The sequence below is a fragment of the Nanorana parkeri genome, unplaced genomic scaffold (genome assembly GCF_000935625.1).
Source record: "Nanorana parkeri isolate BGI_ZX_2015 unplaced genomic scaffold, ASM93562v1 scaffold274, whole genome shotgun sequence".
NCBI lineage: Eukaryota > Metazoa > Chordata > Amphibia > Anura > Dicroglossidae > Nanorana > Nanorana parkeri.
In genome coordinates this window covers 12,079-33,265 of record NW_017306542.1, presented here as the reverse complement: position 1 = coordinate 33,265, position 21,187 = coordinate 12,079, and the positions used below count along the sequence as shown (strand labels likewise).

The following is a 21,187-nucleotide window of genomic DNA, read 5'->3' as shown; positions in this document are numbered from 1 at the left end:
TGTCGTGGCGTGTTTCACCTCCAAAAAGACAAAAAAAAAAAAAAAAAAAAACACACACACCACCCACACACATTACTACAGCAGCCTCTCAAACAGGTCCATAAAACCCTAGGGTTCTTCCAAAGAGGACTAAGATTTCCATGAGCAATGAACAAGGTTTCTGACTCTCAGATAAGTGACCACCGATACCAATTATTTATTTAGCTTTCTGCAAAATGGGTAATATTTCCCACTGACCACCAACAGGAGGCTACAATTTTTTACTGTCTGGATTTCATTGCCCCACATTATTTGTAATGTGCTGTTAACATTAATGTGCCATGGGCTGTAGTATTTAGTGGGGGTTCCCTGGGCCTGAAAGACATTTCAAGGGTTCCTTTGTGTTAGAAACATTAAAAAAGGCTGCCTTACAGGATTCTATAAACATAGAATTAGGGGTACACCGGGATGTGGGCAATGCAACTACAGAAAATTAGCCTTTTTTTGCTTGGAGTGTGTGTGTATATATATATATTTATATTTATATTTATATATTAGGGATGCACAGATACTTTTTGAGTACCAGTGCAGATAGGCAAAATAAGTTGAAAGGGAGTAACGTTTATAGTAGCGAGTGGTAAAGACAGGTCTCCTGGGTTTCAATAATCTATACTAGTTGCCAACATGTTTTTGGCTACAGAATGGAATATGACCAGCAAGAGAAGCAGGCAAGTAGCATGTTTAAAGAAAGCTCAAAGCCAGGCCATTTTTTCTTCAAGACAACCTAAATTTGGTGGGTGAAGCATTTTGGGATAGTGCAAATAAACAAAAAAAAGGGCTTACTTTGATTTTTGCAATTTGTCCCACTAGAGAACCAACAGCACCAGCAGCACAGTTAACAAGAACAACATCTCCTTCCTTGGGACTACAGATTTCCAATAGGCCAAAGTATGCAGTTAGACTGTTTCATTAAAGGAAAAAAAGAACACATTAATGCACATTTATTGAGGGGACTTGATTTATTCACATATTACTGTAATTTACTCTTAGCCATAGCAGCCAATTAGAATTCAAACAATTTAGTACACCAACACTAGAAAAAGATTATTGCTCATTGGATATTAGGTCTGCAGTTCTCTGCGATTAACAGATCGATAAAGAGATTCCACAACTTCTGGTTAGGAGGAAACCTCTACAGAAGTGATGTTGGCTTTTGGAATCACTAGTTGCCTGGCTGTTGCACTGATCTTTGTGAAAAACAGTGCAGTTAAGTAAAATAAAGATTTAAAACAACCCCCTTCCCTCCACCAAACATGTGCATACCAGTGTTAATTTCCTCAATGAAACATTTGTCATAGGATGTCAACTGCATGTTCTCAGTGACGAAAACTAAAAACCAAGTTAAAAATAGGACTAAAACGGACGAAAATACATTGCAATTTTCTCTACTGGAGATTTACTTAACAAAACTAGACTAAAACAATTCAGATGACTAAAATATGGCACTTAATGGCATTTTAGGCAAAAGACTAAAAGGGGGTTATTCATAAAGTTGCTGAAGGCAGCCGAGTGAATAACCCAGCCGAAGTGAAGTGAGCCGAACAACGTTCGGCCATTCACTTTTGGCTCAGTATGGCTGATTTCATCGGATGGACTTTGGTCAGCCGAAGTGCAGAAGGACTTCAACTCATCCGATCCAACATGTGGATCGGCTGAGATGAAGCTCCCTCGCCCCTATTCTCATAGGGGCCGAACGGCAGTGAGTGAATAGCCGAATGCCACAGAGCGGCATTTGGCTCTTCTGCTCCGTACCTCCGTGGTACCGAGCAGAATAGAAAAAAAAAAAAAAACGAACAAAGTTGAAAGATATTTTTAAAATCCAAATTAAAAAAAAGTAAATTAAAAAGATGTTTTTTTAAAAAGAAAAATAGGGTGGAGCTAGCAGTGACAGCAAGCTCCACCCAACTGTTTCCAATTGGCTGGCTAGTCTAGCAGGTCCCGGTCAATGAACAACTGGGCAGAGCTGGCCATGATGTCACAGCCGGCTCTGCCCAGTTATTGTTTAATGACAGATCAGTATCCCCAGGTCATTTGGGGACGCTGATCTGTCATTACAACTGGGCGGAGCCAGCCGTGAGATCACGGCTGGCTCTGCCCAGCGGTCATTTGCGGGGCTTACTGCCGGCCTTCGGCAGGCCGTTCGCACCGCTTCGGCTCAGTCGAGCCGAAGCATATGCCTTCAGCTCGGCTGAGCTGCCTTCAGCAGCTGTACGGCCTAGAGTGAATAGCCCGTACAGCAGCCCTTCAGTTCGATTGAACCGAAGGGCTCTGGCGGCCGAGGAATAAGCCGAGGCTACAGCTGGATCCTTCGTGAAAAACCCCCTAAGACTAAAACACCATTTTAGTCTTAGTCATCTGAATTGTTTTAATCTAGGTCAACTACCTTTTCAGTAGAGAAAATTGCAATGTATTGTCATCCCTTTAACTTACTTTTGATCACTGAAAACATGCAGCAAAAATGTTTTGACAACGAAATTAACACTAGTGCATACTAACACAAACACGCGTCTGGTATGCTTATTGCGCCACACATGTTAGATAGCACCGTGTACTCCAGAACGAGAGCAATAATTCTAGATCTGATATTCAAGGTCAACTTGATGACCTGTACAGGCTTCTAAAGCGTCACCTGTGGACAATTCGGGGTGCTATATATTTCCTCACCGCTTCACACTTTTTTTTTTAACTTGGCACGTTGGGCATCTATTTACTCAGCACAACCTAATCTTTTATATTTTACAAAAATAAAATAAACGTTGTGTTATATTGTGGTTTTGTGCAATAAAATTAACAAGTATTTTTTTTCTGAAATTTTGGGTTTGATAAAGAGTTGCATTAATATCATGCAACATAACATGTGCAACTTCCATCATTTTATTCTACAGGGTCTCCGCTTTCAGGAAATACAACTCTGGGGGTTGAAGTAATTTTTAGGCCTAAAACGTGGATTAGAATGTGCATAAAAACTGATCCGGCAACAAAAGTATTAAAGTCGGAGAAGCAGCATGACATCCATTTTTTAGATAGCGCTAAGAAATGGCAGCTTTAAAGTGCATGTCAGGTGGCGGAAAAAAAAACAAAACCCAAACACTAGTACATTACTGCATTATTTATCCCAAACCTTGCAATGCAGAAAAATACTAGTTGATCTCCCAGGAATCTATTTTGCTCCTAACTTCCTGTTTGGACTCCAGTTTCCAGTGTCTCTTGCACTGAAATCCCACCAATACCGTCAGCCAAACAATGAGACTACCTTGACTGAACAGCCCGACCACAGATTGCGCACCCCCCCTACAAGAATGCAACAAGCCTGGTGCTTATGTCACAGAATAATGAAAGTTTTCTTGCTACAGAAATCAAGTTAAAAAAATTCTGTTATGCTGGCACCTGCTCTAGACAAGGAGAAAGGGGGGGGGGATTAGGGTAATGTCTAGATAGAAGCTTTAGAGGTTTTCTTTGAAAACGGTCAAGTAGATCGATAACATATCACTTGCCCTTTTAGTGACCATAAGAGCCGGTCAGATCACTTCTATCAGATTGTTTCAGTATTTATAGACAGGCTCAGGACAAACAGGTTTTAACTCATGTGGTACACTTCATTGGCAATCAAAGGGTTAAGAGTTACCTGTAAAAGAGCAGCAGCAAGGTTTTAAAATGCCTTGCATGTATAGTTTTATTACTGCATGTATATGGGGGTACTTGTTAATCCTGTGGTGGGATTCGGTTTCATGCATTGCAGTACTAAACAGTGTTTGAGAATTATGTGTAGGTGGCTATAAAATATACTCCATTGCTCTTCAAGGTACCAAAAAACATTAAATGGCAATCTACCTGGCAAGTGCCCCAAGCAGGAATACTTGTTACCAGAGAGGAAGCAGAAGCTGACACAAAAGACACCATAACAAGGAAGAACCAGGCATGGGCAATCCTCTATATTAAAAACACACCTTTGTCCATTTCTTTCCCCATGCTTTTTTCAGCATTGACATACTTCCTAACCCTATGATTATACTGAAACAGCCGAATATTATCCTCCACAGTAGTAAGTTCAGCGCAACAGAAGACCTCTTTACCTTTTGGTTTGGATTTTTTTTTTTGGACTCCTTCACTCCAAAACAAGAAGTCTCCAATATGATCTTTAGTCAGGCAAAGTAGTTGTGGTATTCATGATGAAGAAAATGTAAACAATGCATTTGAAAACGTACTTTGGAGATGTCTGTACAACTCACCCAGGCATGCCTACAGCTCCAAGTGCCAGTGATTTAGGAAGAGACTCAGGCCAGCTGGAGGGTATTGCACGTAGTCCTTTGCCATCAGATATGAAGTGTGTTCTCCATCCAACCTGTGCAACATAGTATCCTCCCACTGGGAACTCAGGATTTTTACTCTCCGTTACTCTACAGAACACAAAAAACAATGCACAGTGAGATGAATACATACAAAAAAGGGAGGCACAATAGGACCAGTGTGAAGATGAGTCAATACCTAAATCAAACCTGTGCTTAGCCAATGTAGGTCCACGCTACCCTACACCACATGCTCACATTTTTTTCTGTACCTTCCCTGCCACTTCATTCAGCCTTTTTTAGAGCATGCGACTCACACCACTTCCTCATGTGACAATCACTGGTATGTGGCAAATTTTACTGACACAGAGATCATGTGTAAAGATCTACTCCCACAAGCTGGGAATTAAAATGCCGGATGTAAACCCAATGCTACAGTTATGATTACATTCAGCTTTTATGAAATTATTCCTCAAACAAGGTTTTAGTTATGGCTACAGCACAGATAATATATATGGATTTTTGTTATATATCCAAGCATAAAATAATAAATATTCCCAGAGACAAGTTTATTTCCTCTACAGCCTGTAAGTTGGAGAGGGTAAGAAAAACAACCCTTTTAAGAACCCTGCTTGGAAAAAACACCAACACTGCACCTTACATAAAAGCTGAATTATGGTTGCACATATTAACAAAAATGTAAGAAGTCAACTTCTATCCTAGTTCCTATGCCATGAGCTTTGACAGCTGGCTGCATGTGGCATTTCACAATCAGTCAGGAATCGCAAAGTCCCAAGATACATCAGTTTCCCCAGAAACAAGCTGCAGGTAATGAGATCTCTAGCCATCTCTTGCATAATCAGTAATATTTGGATCTGTCGAGTGTAACACACACACACACACACACACACACACTTTAGGCAGAGGGTCAATATTATTTTATACAGTTTCATGGTTTACAGTAGACACCCCTGTATCACCATTGGGGTTTGCGTTATGTTGCATGACACTCTTAGAATTCATCCTACAGGCAAAGCCCTAATTTGAATCCCATTGAAATGTTGTAGGGGGTGTGGGGGCTGAAAACATGCAGTTGATGCAAGCATATCCACAAACCTTGTGCAACTTAAGGCATTTTGTTTGGTCATACATTTCACAGAGCCAGGAAGGCAAGGGTGATGAAGCCTTCCTAGGATGCATCAGTGAGGCCAGCACTATACTAATGAATGTAAGAATTTTATATCAGCATGCAGAGGTGTTTTTAGAGACAGGAGGTAAAGGGCTGATTTAAATAAATATTTGAAAAGGCAAATTTTCCTTGGGTTTTTATTCAAGTATACCACCTTTAGCTGTAAGCTGAAGAGCTAAATGTTTGCCTGTTCAAATGTTAAAAAAAGTTAAGTGGTTTGTGAGTAACCAAAAATAAAAAAAAACAGGGGCTATGCAAGGAAAGCAGGCCCTGTCGTCCAAAAAGTAATAGCACAAAAAGGGCTCAACTTCCTGTACTCAGTTTAAAGATGAAATTATATATTATTTTTTCTCTTATGAGTGAAACTTTATTTACCTGGCAACCAGGGATCCTATCATAACATCCCCTTCTTCCATAATTCGCCTACTGTATGGCCTATGGAATACAAGAGTAAAAAAAATAAATAAATATCATTGCAGTCATTTTTTACAACAAAAAATAAACCAAAAGAAATGAATATATTTTGCCTTTATGAATATTTTAATTATGAAAATATTTGCCTTTTTGCTTTGTATTTTTTCAGTTCATACTTGGTATACATGGTATTCCAAGCAGTGGCTCCACTATGCCATTTATCTTGTGAACTTTGTGTCCTGAGCTATCCAGTCCTTACAAGGTAATAGAAATGCATCTACAGCAGGGATATACTAAGCAACTGCTTCTTATATAACATGAATCAGTGGCCTTTGTACAGATTCTGTTAACTAGGCACAGCGAAGTAACATTTTTGCACTTGCAAACTTTGCTGTAAACAGGATATTAAAAGGGGATAATGAAAATAAATCAAGGGCTTCATCTACTGGCACAATTAGATAGTTCTGAAGGCAGGCACGGTGGATATTCATTACAATATTTAATTGTATATTTACTTGTACTTGTTTAATTGTATATGTATATTTAATTGTATTTATGTGATAACTGAAAGATGACATCAATAGCACTAAAATGACTAATCCAATGAGGTGAGCGAAGAATCTGGTCCCAGGTGGTATTTCCACAGGTCACCAAATGACAACTTGGCAATGAGCAGGAATGGATTCAGTTCTTAGCAACAGTCAAACAAATGCTACTCTCCCCAGAGAAGCCTTCCTTCCCCTAGAGGGTCTATTGCTTAGATACTCCTTTGATACCTCATTGGGTCCCAATGTGGAGATGATAGTATGATCAAAAAGAATAAAGTACAATCCATGCATTTGTTTTGTGTTTTTTTTTTTATTTTGTTTCCCATGGTTTGTTCACCAAGTCGCGTGTGATCTACATGCATCGAACCTTCTAACAAGCGGAAGAATCTGACAATATGTAAACCTTCTCTGTCCTAGTGCCTATACATATAATGTAAAAATGGACTTGAAAATGAAATTGAAAATTAATGTAAAAGTGAGAGAGACCCAATCAAATGTCACGAATCCCAACATAAGGTTCAATCACAAAGGATTCAGCAGAAAGAGGTCAACTTATCTTCAATTTGATATGGGACTTTTGGAGGAACAAGTCAGACGCTATTATGTAGGTCATCTTCTACCTCCCCCTATCGATTATGTTGCATTCCTATTTACCTTCTATATCTAGACAGCAGGGCATATCTTTCTGCTTACCGAGTCAGCAATAGAGCAGAAAATGCTAATGAATAAAAAATAAAAAGACAAGGCTATTTAGCGTATTGAAGACATAGCTAAAATATTAACGAAGTTGCAGCTCAGAACTCACCAACCTTTTCAGCCTTTTCTCGTAGAACTCATCCAGTAGCTTCCCCATTTCATCCTCGCGGCCTCTCCCCAGCATCCCGCATCTAGACATCTCAAAATGTGGAACAGCAAGGTACTCACACGTGTTGTCCTACCTAAGAGACTGATTACAGGGATATCTCCCTTGCTCCAGCCCATCTCCCTTGATACCCCTGTCAGTTATTCCGTAAGGGCAAATTTTCCTAAAGAACCCTGGGAGTGCCCCCTCCAGATACCAGGTAGTGTATCTAAAAGGGACGAACCAGTTCCGCATCTTGCAGTTGAAAGAGGAGAAAGGGACTCCATCTAGTAAAAAATTTGGTGGTATATCGGTCCATGTCCAATATTGCTTCTAAACGTTCTTGCCACATAAATGTGGTGACCGTTTCCACAAATATTTTCAAGGGAGGTGGGCTAGGATTTAACCAAAATTTCATCAGCAGTCTCCTAGCTAATAAGAGACAGGTAAACAGTCACATCTTATGGTCTATCCTGAGGGTGGGAGGCGAGTCCCAGTAACTAAATAAGCACAACCAAGGATCCTGTGGGACTGGTATCTCCATGATGTTAGCAAGGAGGGTGACAATCTCAGTCCAGTATGCATATATACCTTTACAATCCCAGAGGCAATGGATCAAATCAGCTCCCAGGAGATCACATTTTGGGCACGCTTGCAAATAAGGTGTCGGAGCTTTGATTTTAAAGAAGAAATCAAAGCCATAGTATGCTTTATGCAATATGCGGAATTATGTCTCCCGCCAAAGCTTATTTAATGTGCATAGTCTCACATTCTGATACCCTTGGAGCAGTTTCTCGTATAAGTCCTCTATCGGGAATGTCTTGCTCCATTTCAGGACAGAGAACCTTGAAGGTTGTAGGAGGAAAGCGGAGTTAAGACGGGGATAGATCTCAGAAATAGGAGTAGTTGTTGGAAAGGAGTAGGGGGTCTAAGACATTGGTCTTAAGTATATAGGAGGGGCTCTTTTTTCACTCTTCCAGTAATGAGTCAGTTGGTAAAAATGTATAAAATGTGTTCTGGAGATCTGGTAACGTGCACAAAGGGAGGAGAAGGAGTGTGGTGTCTGTGAATCCTTGTCAAAAAGGCTAATCAGATTCTTGATACCTTTGTCTTGCCAGTCTCGGAAGGCTGCGTGTTCCTGTCCCGGAAGGAACTGAGGGTTACCCCCAATAGGCAAATATTGAGAGATGTATGGGTGAGAGTCTAACTTCAATCTGGATTCTCTCCAGGCCACCACTGTGTCTCTTATAATTAGGTTGTTTTTTAAATGGCGGGGAAGTTTGGAGACTCTAGTGTGTAGGATTGCAGCCAGTGACCACGGGGTAGCTAGTTCCTGTTCCAGTACCAGGTTGGAATAGCGAGATGAGCCAGTGATCCAGTCAAAGGAGTGTCTGAGCAAGCACGCTAAATTGTATGCACGGATATTAGGAAGTCCCAAGCCTCCTTCAGATTTGGGAGAGAATAGTTGTCGTAGAGCGATGCAGGGGCGTTTCGCTCTCCATAGAAATTTAGTATAGGCTTTTTCAAGGAATTTAACATCCTTATGTTTTAAGAGTATCGGAATAGTTTGGAGTGGATATAGTAGTTTAGGGAAGCTCATCATTTTTATTAAATGGCTCCTGCCAAATAGGGATAAAGGAAGAGACGACCATTGCGTCAATTGTGTGGAAAGCTTGGTTAATAGTGGGGGATAGTTAAGGGAATAGATGCTAGAGGGAAGGTTGCCTATTTTTATGCCCAGATAGGTTATATAAGTCCTAGCTATTTGAAACCCACCACAATCGGATTGGGAAAAGAGAAGATTGAGGCAGCCTAAGGATCTCACTCTTGTCGACATTAATTTTATATCCCGACACTTGTTCAAAGGTGTGAAGGAGCGATTGAATGTTGGGAATATCTTCCTTGGCTTTAGAAGTGAAAATGAGGAGATCTGCAAATAAAGCAGATTTCACTTCCTCTCAATATGAATGCCCTGGATGTCTTTGGAGAGTAACACTAATCTCGATAGTGGTTCTATGGCTATATTAAATAGCAGGGGGGAGAGTGGGCACTAGAAAAAAAAAAATGGTACATGCATGTATCTATAACCAGCCTTTATAGCAGGGCGCACATTGGGAAGGCTTACAACAATAAAAAAAAACACAAAAATTCCCCAGCCTCAACCTGCCAGCCAGCCTGCAACCAAACAAGTAGCCCTGTCAACAGTATGCGTTAAAATCAGAGGTTTTAGTTGCACAAACTTTTGGCCAAAAATATGTAGAAGCCACACTGCCGCTGCCGGGAGAGTGGGCACCCCTGTCTAGTGCCTTTCATCAGTGGAATTTGTGGGGAGAGGAAACCTGCCGTATGCACCCTTGCTGTTGGGGATTGATACATGGCTTTAAGGAAGGAGACAAACAGACCCGAGAATCCCAACCGTTCAAGAACTGAATAGCCAGTCGTGTGACATTGTCAAAGGCTTTTTCCGCGTCAACAGTAATAAATCGCATTACCCGGTCCCGGGGAGCTGAAAGATTTTTCAAGAACGGCTAGGACTTTATGGATGTTCATGACCGCCGACCTTCCCTTGGTAAAGCCAACTTGCGTCGGATGGATGAAGGTGGGTAAAATGGTCGCTAAACGTTCAGCCAACAATTTTGATAACATTTTCGCGTCCAGGTTAATTAGTGAAATTGGCCTATAGGAGCCTGGTAGCATGGGATCTTTGAGGGGTTTCGGTATAACTTTGATATAGGCTTCATTGCCCGTGGGAAGGTATAGGCCCTCTTTCCACATAAAGGAGTACATTGAGGTGAGCGTTGGGGCGATATCCTCCTTTAAAAGTTTAAAGAATTCGGCCGTGTAGCCATCTGGCCCAGGAGCCTTACAGTTAGCTAGGTTGGAGATAGTGGTCACTACTTCTTCCTGAGTAATCTCTGCATTAAGTTCTTCCAGTTGAGATTTTTCAATCTCAGGAAGGGGTATAGAATCAAGATAGGTGGTCATATTTGATGTAGGTCGAGCGTCTGTGCTGTAGAGGGAGCGGTAGTAGTCTCCCAATATTGCATTGGATTTGTTCGGGGTCTTCAACTTTAAGGTCATGTTTGTCTAAGAGGGAATATATTTGTGTCAAAGGCTTGTGTCCCCTGGTGAGGTTGGCAAGCATTTTACCACATTTATTTCCGAACTTATGAAATTGTAGGTCCCATAGGGATTTAGTGTATAGTTCGAATTTATCCAGCCTGGCTTTCCTATTCACCCCTCGCCTTAGTCCAAGCAGATTTGGACAAGGTAGAGGGACGGGTCTTATATTCCGCATAGGCTTATCTCAACACCCCACTTGCTCTATGGTATTCAGCTGTTACTTTCTTAGTTTTACCATGGACGTAGGTCATGACTTTCCCTCGTAAGAAAGCTTTTCCAGCTTACCAAAACAATATTGGTGAGGAAACAGAGTTTAAATTGGTGTCGACGTAGTCTCTCCAACCCATCTTTGCAACTTCCCTGAAGGAAACGTCTTTGAGACGAGAGGGGAATCTCCACAGTGTTGCAGATCCTTTGGGGAGTGTGGTGCGTACTACCAGTTCAATAGAAGCGTGATCAGACACTACTATATCATGGATACTGGCATTTGTGACTACCGGGAGTAAGGTGGTTGAACAAAAAAGGTAATCTATACGGGAGAACGAATCATGAACCATGGAACAATAAGTATGTTCTCTCCCTTCTGGATTGCGCAGTCTCCACACATCATGTAGAGACAGTGTATCATGGAGAAATGTCAGGGTAGACTGGGTTGTCTGAGAGGTAGGTCTATCTCTACGGTTTGCCGATTGTCTATCTTCCAGTGTAGACATTACTGAATTCATGTCCCCTCCTAGAATAATGTTGTCAGTTTGCTCGTGAGCCACCAAATGAGTGATTTCCTGGAAGAATGCTTTGGTAGGGGAATTAGGGGCATATATATTGTAGAGCACATAGTCCGTATTATAGAGTCCAAGATGTATTCTAATTCTACGTCCTTCCGTGTCAACAGACGAGTCAATGATTTGGAAGGATAGGGTTTTTCTCAGTAGAACCGCCACCCCCGCTTTTCTGCCGTCTGAGGGTGAGCCTATGACATCTCCTACCCAAAATGTTTTGAGACGAGGGAGGTCCGCCAGGGATAGGTGGGTCTCCTGAAGCATTGCTATGTCGACTCTGAGTTTAAATAGATGTCGTAGGACTTTGATCTCTTACGTGGGGATCGGAGGCCTTTTACATTCCAGGAAATCACTCTGAATTGCATTAAGGATTACATTTACGTATTATACAAAAGATGTGTCATCGAAAGTATTTGTCTCTTAACTTTACGCGATTTACCTGTGTAGTGATGTACCGGTTGTGGGGACTGAGCGGAGAGGCCATGAGGAGAGGAAAGCTCTTCTGAAGATTCGTTTGAGAACAGGCTGCCGGGTTGAGAGGAGGCTAAAAAGAATGAACAGAAAAACATTAGATAATAATAGAACATTGTATAACAGTGGGTGAACCCAGGAAAGGCAAACTCGGTGGATATCCTGGTAAATAACATTAGTGACTTCCTTTTTTCCCCACCACTACTAGCACAATTCACCTGCCTTGCTAAACAGGGGACCATCTAACCACTGATCTATTACTTTGTTGCATCCCCTTAACTCTGTTTGCAAACAAAACATATTGTGCGCTGCTCCATAGGAGAAGTGAAGGTGTAAGTCATGTCCTTCTTATCCCAAACCTATGGGAAAGTTAAAGAGCTCTTAATAGTCAATAATGCAAACTGGACATAAACCTGAGCTTTAACCAGTTGACATCCGCGGTGTTAAACCCCCTTCCCATCCAGGCCATTTTTCAGTATTCAGCGCTGCGGTACTTTAACTGACATTTATTCCGTCATGCTCGCGAACGAGCATATATAGGCGATCGGCCTATATGTGAAACACCTGGTACCGGGTGTTCGCATTGGACGGGTCTTTTCTGCCCGTGCGTGCCCGCTAGGGGGCGCGCGCGAGCAGAAAAAAATTGCCGTCTGGAGACGGCAACCCGCAGATGCTGCAGTGCCGTCCGTCCGTTTTTTTACTACGGGCGGACGGCAAGAGGTTAAAAAAAGAACAAAAAAAAGGACACAATTGGTAGAGCCACTAGAGTGTCCCATCTGTGGAGGTTCCCAGAACGACTAAGGAACTACGAGAAGACGATGCTCTCCTTGATAGAGGGATCGCCTAGATTTCAGCATCGCGTTCCATAGGTCTCTCAAGTGGGAAGGGGTTTGCGGCTTGTCTCACGGTCAGGCTTGTTTGGGGATGGAGGGAATACCCTCATTCTCTTCCCGCTGGTTTGAGAGCGTTGCTCATTGCTGGAGAGATTCTGGAGGTGGGAGTCCAAATACTTGTGGGCCTCGTGAGGGCTAGTAAATATGAGCTTCTCCCCCTCTGGGGACTGAAGATGAAGTGTAGCAGGATAGGCCAAGGAAAACCTGATGCCTCTTTGGTAGTGCGTCTTGCATACCTCCGCAAAGGCCTTCCGTTTTCTCCAAACCTCCGCCGAGTAGTCTGCAAATATTAAAATCTTATGCCCATCCACCCGGAGGTCGAAGTTGGCACGGGAAGCTCGGAGAATGTTAGTCTCAACAGCGTAGTTGAGATATTTTACGAGGACCGGGCGTGGGCGCGATGCATCCGGTTTCTGTGTGCCGAGGCGATGTGCTCTTTCCACTACGCAAGGAGTGGAAATGCCCAGGTCAGAGGGAATAGTGTGGGAACAGAGATCCGTCAATGCCGCAGGAGGATAGGTTTCCGGAATGCCGACTATGCGCAGGTTATTACGCCTTGACCGATTTTCAAGGTCATCTACCTTCTCCAGTAAGTACCTTTGGGTTTTCACCGTCTCCTTTATATTTGTGTGGGCCCTGGCCAGCTCGTCTTCTAACAGCGTGATCCGAGACTCCGCTTCCGTTAGACGTTGTGTTTGGGCGATGATATTGTGGCGCAGGGCCTGTATTCCTTTAGAGACGGCTGCATCCACCGCTTCTTGTATGGTAGGTCTGAGGAGTCTAGCCACAGCCATGGAAGAAGGGTTTGTAGCAGTATCTTCCTTTGATCCGGATCCCGCCATGGATGAGGGGGATGTGGAGGCCCAGTTAGGCCCGATGGCGCCTTTCTCACTCCTCCGGCGTTGCGATCGAGATCGATCGCCAGTTCGGGCAACAAACATCCATCTGGTGCTCAGAACGGAGTAAGTCAGTAGAGAAGCTCGATTGGAATTAATAGATTTTATATGTTCGTGGTGGTCCGGTGTAGCCGGAGCACGTTACATGTGCAGCCGATGTGGTGGGCGCCGGAACCGGAAGTCGTTTTCCTCCCTTATAACATGTCCTATACAGGTGAACCTGTTGAGCCAAGAAGGCAAAGCAGACCTCAAGTTAACACAAAGTGATGTCAGAGACCTGTGTGTGAAAGGCTGGGTATTGATGACAGGTTCTTCACCTTATAGTATTGTAGGTTAGAAAGCTTCTGCTTGGCATCATTTGAGAAGCAGGGATTTGTGTAGGTTTTCCTACTTTCGCCCTGCACTGATAAAGTGTGGCATCATTACAGATGCAGTCTGACCCTACAAGTGGGCTCAGACACTGTAAATTAAAGCTCTATTCACAAAATATGGTGCAAGAGTTATGCTGAAGTGCACATCAAGAATCCTTCAAAATGTGTCTGCGTCATAAAGCAAAACAACAACCAGATCTGTTATGTCATGCTTTAGTCTTCCCACCCTGTTCCACTGTCCTCAATGTAATGGGTGACCTTAAAGCATTTGTGAACACAGTGAAAACCACCATTGTACTACATCAAATATTACATAAGTCAAAAACACCCCATAAAAAAAGGGGGGGGGGGGATTATTCACATCACTCTTCACCATAAAAGGGTGTGATCTGTTTAGTGTTAGAAATTTAGCAACATATTCTGATTTGTACTTATTGTATTACTGACTGCAATATGTCTTTTGAGCTGTAGATGGCAGTGTAGTGCAATGTTAGTCTCTCTATATGCATGCTTATCTATGCTACATAGGAAGTTTTCCTATCTATAGGTTTCCTGCACAATGCTGTGTTCCTACATACATTTATACAACTTTCTTCTATGAAAGTAAAACTTCAGTCAGCATGCCTCAAGATCTCAGTGCTTCCATCTAAACACAAAAAAACAACATTTAGAACAAACTTCCCAGCTCTGTGTGTAAATAAGCTGGCTTTCATCACATATAGTAGGTGGGATTATGTAACTGCAGGCTGGTGGTCTCCTAATCACACAGCCAGTGGTGTGGACACACACATTTTGACAGAGATACTACAGCTAGAAACCCATGTCAACTTACAGCTGGGTAGGAGTAGGACCACAAAACTGACCGCAGGAGATACAGGCACAATGTGCATTAGCACAGCAACCTGTACCTTCCAGCAGCAATCCAAGGGATGCAAACTGTTCCGTGATCTGCTTCCCTGTTGGTGTGGCCAGTTTGAAACAAAAACCCAAGGGAGGATGAGGAAGAAGCTAGATTTAAAAAAATATCTATTATATGTATAGACACACAATTTTTGGGGTAACATGCACTTTAAGGGCCAATAGAGAGGTGAGGGAGCAGAAAGGTGCAGGAGCAGAAAGGTGCAATCACATTAAGTGATCCCTGAGGCCCTCAGACACCAAAAAGACCCTACAGTGGTTCTAACCAACCCCATTCTAGCAAAACTTGAATACTATTTTTGCTGAGAATACACCATATGCTGGGAGGTCCATGCAATAGCATACGGCTTCGGAAACTTGCTAGAGGTTACAGCCCCCATTTAAAAGGTTTAGTACATGTAAAATGCAAATAAAGCAGTTGTGAATACAGTTCTCTGGCATATATTCAACGGTACATCACCTTCCATTTCTAATGCAGCATGGCTACCCAATTATAAAATATCTGATGTACATCTTCCTGACATACCTAGGTCATTCTTATGAATTTTGATAATTGAAACAATTTTCAGTAAATATAAAATTTACCTCATGTATGGGTCCACACTCAAAAACTCTGATTCCAACAACAATTCTAAAGTTAAAAGAAAAACAAAAAAAGTCTGTCAAATACCAATTAAAAAAAAAAAAAAAATACACAACGCGAACAAATTAAATTAACAAAGCTTAGCAATTATTGGCTTCAACTGAATTTTAGAATGTACATCACAGTCAAGTTTGGGGCAGGGGGGTCCTGGAATACAGTGTAGTAGCCATTACAGCATCTTCCCATTCCCTGCCGAGTATAGCGGCCATTCAAAGGACGCCTAGTATTTCTCAATGAATACCAGGTGTCCTCTGAATGGCCACTATAGTCAGTGAGTGACAGCACAACGAAGTTGCTCAGCATGCCGTCTGTGGCAGGGACCTGGAAGTCACTAATACGCTGTAGCATTATTACATTGTGTCAAGCTGGGACCAATGGAATTAGACAGTGTATACACCGATCAGCCATAATATTATGACCACCCACCTAAGATTAAGTAGGTCCCCCTTTTGCCACCAAAACATCCCTGACCCATTGAGGCATGAACTCTACTAGACCTCTAAAAAGGTATCCTGTGGTATCTAGTGCCAAGCAGTCAGTAGCAGATCCATCAACTACTGTATGTTGCGAGGTGGGGCCTCCATGGACCAGACTTATTTTTCCTGCATATACCCTGTTGTGTTCCTCAAACCATTCTTAAACCCATTTTTGCAGTGTGACAGTCGCATTATCCTGCTGAAAGAGGCCCCTGCCATCAGGGGATACAGTTTCCATGAAGGGATGTAATTGGAAGGCAACAATGTTTAGGGAGGTGGTACATGTCAAAATAACATCCACATGAATGACAGGACCTGAGATTTTCCAGCAGAACATTGCCCAAAGCATCACACTGCCTCCGCCGTCTTGCCGTCTTCTTGGTGCATCCTGGTGCCATCTCTTCCCCAGGTAAGGGACACAAACATGATTATCAGACCAGGCCACCTTCTTCCATTGTGGCTGCTTTTGACGATGGACATGGATCAGCATGGCCACCCTGACTGGTCTGAGGCTACGTAGCCCCAAACCCAACAAACTGGGATGCACTCTGTTCAGGCACCTCTGTTAGAACCAACGTTCACTTTCAGCAATTTGAACTACAGTAACTCTTCTATTGGCTAGGACTACACAGGCCAGCCTTTGTTGCCTATGTGCATCAATGAGCCTTCGCAATCCAGGACCCTGTCACCACTTCACTGGTTTTCCTTCCTTGGACCACTTATGGTTGGCCCTGACCACTGCAGACATCCCACAATAGCTGCAGTTTTGCATTTGCTCTTACCCAGTCATGTAGCCATCACAATTTGGCTCTCAAAACAAAAACAAAAAAAACACAAAACAAAAAACCAAAAAAAACAAAAATCGCTCAAATCCAAAAGCTTGCCCATTTTTTCTGCTTCCAACACATCAACTTTAGTAATAAAATGTTCACCTGCTGCCAAATATGTACCACCCACCTCCAGGTACCACTGTAACAAGATAAATCAATGTTATACACTTCCCCTCTCAGTGGTCATAATGTTATGGCTGAAGTCCTTTTTTAAGAGGAAGCCTTAGAGCGCTAGATTTACACTGTGGTAAAATTCATTTAGAATGGTCCCTGTGCACTTGTATAGTAGCTGCCAATACAGAAGTAGTACAGTCCATAACGCACATGTGCCATGATGCACATTGTCACCAAAAGTGCTGTAGGTGCGTTATTGTGTGTAAAGGTACACTGCCAGACCATTCAAATTGAATAGCACATTATAAACGATAATGCAACACTATGGGGCTGTTTTATAAACCACTTGCTGACCAAACAAGATTCGCTGTAGTGTATGGCCACTAGATGGCTCTGAGGATCATAAGAAATGCATATACTCCTTGGCTACATCTAGCAACCATACAGCCCACACATGAGCATTTATATACACAGCTTATCTAGTGCACCAGGAGCCCTGGAACCACATTGCTCCATAAACTCCCCACTGGTTCTTGAAAAATGATGGTAAAGCCGAGTGGCTAATAGGGATTTAGAGGTAAAAATTCAATTATCAGAGCCTCTCAGTTTTGGGGGCTGCATAAAACATGCATGTGCCACAGGGTGACCATTTATTTTTTAAATTTATTATGGCATTTAGGGGACCTTAATGTAACAATCGTTTTTATTTTGCATATAGTTACAGGCAATGGTTACAGCTGACAGTATAATTTATAAAATCAGAGATTATACGCATATTATAAGTCCCTTACCTCCATCTTTGAGTGCTGGCAGCTCCTCTTCAACCAGCTTAAAATCCTCAGGTTTTGGTCCCCCATCAAAATGCTTCACCATTGTCCATGATTTTGCTACAACCATGATTACGGACCTATCATATAAGATGGATAATTGACATACAATGAGACATGTTGCATGACTGAATTATTTCTAGGTCCATCTGAATTGTACATGAATCTGAGAAAAAAAAAAAAGTACTAGTTAAACTGCATACTGCATTTCTAATTGGCATGTAGGAGGGAGAGGCAGACATTAAAGTGTCTCCACACCAAAACATATTGCAGCTTGCTAGTACTTAGCGATGGCGTTTGTATTAATTTCTTTCTTCAGGCGAAGACATTTTCAGCAAGTCAGAAAAATACCTGTTATTCTTGCCAAAAATGTTGTGCCCTTGTCATGTCCCTTGAGCTGAAAAGCAAAAAGAACTTGATCTTTATTGTGTAAACTTCTAAACCCATCAACTACTATGTGATGAAGGTGAACAAGGGCATATATGTTTTATGACCAGCATGTGTGACAACCATGGCTGCGCCCCTACATACAGTGGAGACTTGAGTGTAGAAGCCACCCAGGTGCAGGAAGTGTTTTCAGGATTACCAGGTGGAAATAAAGGGGGTGGGGGGGAGAGAAAAGGGAATATGCAGGTGTACTATGCATACCTCACTCTTCATTAGTTTAGTTCTACCTAAATAATAATAAAAAAAAAAAACTTTAGAGCGTTTCTAAAAAAAAATACATACGGTTTCTCTATTTTGTGGCATGCCAGAAATGATGATGGGAGCAGGCTTTGTGTGGGCCCATGTCAAACGGTCACTGACACACCCACCTCTAGGCCCAAAATAGTCACATCTAGGGCATGTCCCTCAGCTACACATCACAACGAGGTGGGAAATGTCCCTGCTGCAAATGTTTGGGCTGGAAGGGGGTGTGGCAAAGATTGTTTTGTGCAGCCTTAGTTCACACAAAGCCCCCCACACATCACTAGTCAGGATCTTATGTATTTAGACTTCTAAAGTTATTTAAAAAACAAAAAAACAAAAAAAAAACACTTAATAATCCAGTAAAATAATGTATAAGGTGGATGTTTTCGTCATTACATTTCCAACTGATTATCTATATATCCTGTAAGACAGTGGTTGCGAGTTCTGTAGTTAGAAGGCAGAGCATGAAATATCTGGAAAGAACAGGGAAGTACTAGATGGCAAAACCCCTTGCAACAATACCAGTACTTCCAGAAGACTGTATACAGCGAAATCAGTTACATGACCTGTTCAGTGCAGATATGATTCCAGTCTACAATGGGGAAGGGGACATTTGCATGTCCCAACAGACTAGCAAGAAAGAATGCAATCCACCTAATAATTGTACCGGGTTTCATACAATTCTGGAGCAGAGAGCAAAGGTTTAATATCACAAACTTGTTAGCAGAAGCTAGCAAAAGTATAAGCAGAACTACAGTACATATTATCTGGCATTTGGACACAGCAAGCATAGACTGAAATACCACTGCTCCGGAATCTAGTGATGAGCTGGGGCTTGGTGTGAACCCAGTTTGTACAAGCCCACTCAAAACTCTGACCACCACCATTCTCCTTCCGACCCAGTCAATTGTAGGGAGGCACATTCCCCGCTCCACAGCTATACGTCACACAGGGTGGGGAATGCCCTCTCTGCAACTGCCACCACTGATTGGTGGTCAGTTTTGAGTGGGCTTGGGAGAACTGGATTCATACCAAGCCCAGCCTCATCTCTAGGGAGGAGCTGGGGCTCGGTGCGAACCCAGTTCACCTGAGTTTGCCCAAGCTCACTGAAAAATTTGACCAATATGCCCCCACTCAGTTCTGGAAGCTGTAGTAGGCGTATTCCCTTCCCCTATGTGACATGTAGCTGTGCAGTGAAATTGCTCCTGCCACAACTGATTGGGCAGTTTTGGCGAACTTGGCTCACACCAAGCCCCGGCGCATCACTGCTCTTTATACAAGATGGACTGTTTTGTACTGGTTATAACCCACAACCATTCACCAGTTAGCAAGAACATTTTCACCTTTCTTGCAGCAAAATTACTTTAGCGCTGCCATAGCTTAAAAAACAATTTCCAAAAGTTTTTTTTTTTTTATGAAGCTGTATGATTAGGTCTGTCATGATCATATCACACCTTGCAATTACCTTCTGGCATAAAAACAAACATGAATTAGAATGCATGTTCAATACACATCTTTAATGCTATTAACTCCAATAGACCGTAAAGATGTAGAAAAACAGATCATTTTCAAGGTGGATTCCCCATAAGCTGGGAGTGTCCCTCAAAGTCGGGGACATTTAGCACTAAAATAGGATTATGCATTCTCTTGCGATGTAAATGAGTTCATGATTATACAGCAGATGGGGAACAAGCACACTTTGCACACCACATCTATGTATTCCCTGCAGAGGCAGCTTTCCAGTAAGGAGATCATTATACTTACTTGTTGAAATCTTCTGTATGGTGAATATGTTTCCTTGTTGGTTACTGTTCAAGTAAAAACACAGAAGTATGGTGTACGCTTTTATGCTAGCCTGAGAATTCCCTCCCCACTCCCCTCTCCCCTCTCACTCACAATCACCAGTATCCATTCCCCTCCCCCCTCTCTCTGGTTCCTCCTCTGACAAGCACACACTATAGATGAAGGACTTCAGTCTTTTACTAGAGCTACACTTCTTTCACTAAGTGTGTTGGCGTACAGTGCATAAAAATTAAGCACGTCTATGTATTGCACAACAAAGCACAGAAGTTGTACATAGAGATGTATTGCACAACAAGGCACAGAAGTTGTACATAGAGTTGAATGAAGTGTTTTTTGCTAACGTTTAATAAAACTCAAAAACAGAAAAATTTAAACACTGCAATGAGCTGTTACAGTGCACGGGTGCCCGCATGTTATGTGCACCATAAAGCTCACCTGCTGCTGATGTAAACGGGCCCTTAGACCCCTTTCACATGGGAGCCATCCATTCCAATCAGCAGGGAATCTGTGCAGTGATCCCCTGCTGATCAATGCAGTACAGGGTGTCACAAGAGTGTCTGTCAAGTTTTTGACATCCTTGTCCATTCAGTTTTTTTCCTCTATTTTACGGTAGAAGAAAAAACTGAACCAAATCAGACCCATGTTTGGTCTATGGGGAGTCAGATGTAAGTGGCCATTTACATCAGAGTACCTCCAATCCATCCCGGAACTCTGCTCTGTTTTCTTTGTTTTTTTTTGTGGACCTAGACGTATTCAGTGTTAAGCTGGCCATTCACCTTACATAGTTACATAGTTACATAGTATTTGAGGTTGAATAAAGACATTAGTCCATCAAGTCCAACCTATTAGGATCTTACAATTATCTGCAGATTTTCTATGGTCAGATGGAAAAAGTGCAACCGATTCCTCCATCTACGCTAAACTATGTGGATGGAGGAATCTCCCACTGGGCCAAGCTTCAGTATCTTGCTAGTCAGCCCCGCTAGCTGTCAAAATACCTGAACAATCTAATTGAATGCAGGTATTGTTTAGGTAT

At 42.3% G+C, this 21,187-nt stretch overlaps 1 protein-coding gene across 2 annotated transcripts in view; it reads right to left on the bottom strand.

Annotated features, from left to right (window-relative positions):
- The window catches only part of LOC108787627 (prostaglandin reductase 1-like), an 89,929-nt gene extending 69,746 nt beyond the window's left edge, over window positions 1-20,183 (bottom strand). For both annotated transcript variants that reach the window (XM_018557224.1, XM_018557225.1), the window contains exons 1-6: window positions 20,113-20,183; window positions 17,623-17,738; window positions 15,354-15,399; window positions 5,890-5,949; window positions 4,269-4,436; window positions 823-940 (exon numbers count right to left, since the gene is read on the bottom strand). In XM_018557224.1, coding sequence (XP_018412726.1) covers window positions 823-940; window positions 4,269-4,436; window positions 5,890-5,949; window positions 15,354-15,399; window positions 17,623-17,728 — 498 coding nt within the window. In that variant the 5' untranslated portion in view covers window positions 17,729-17,738; window positions 20,113-20,183. The remainder of the gene's footprint in view (window positions 1-822; window positions 941-4,268; window positions 4,437-5,889; window positions 5,950-15,353; window positions 15,400-17,622; window positions 17,739-20,112) is intronic.
- Between the last annotated feature and the right edge of the window lie 1,004 nt (window positions 20,184-21,187).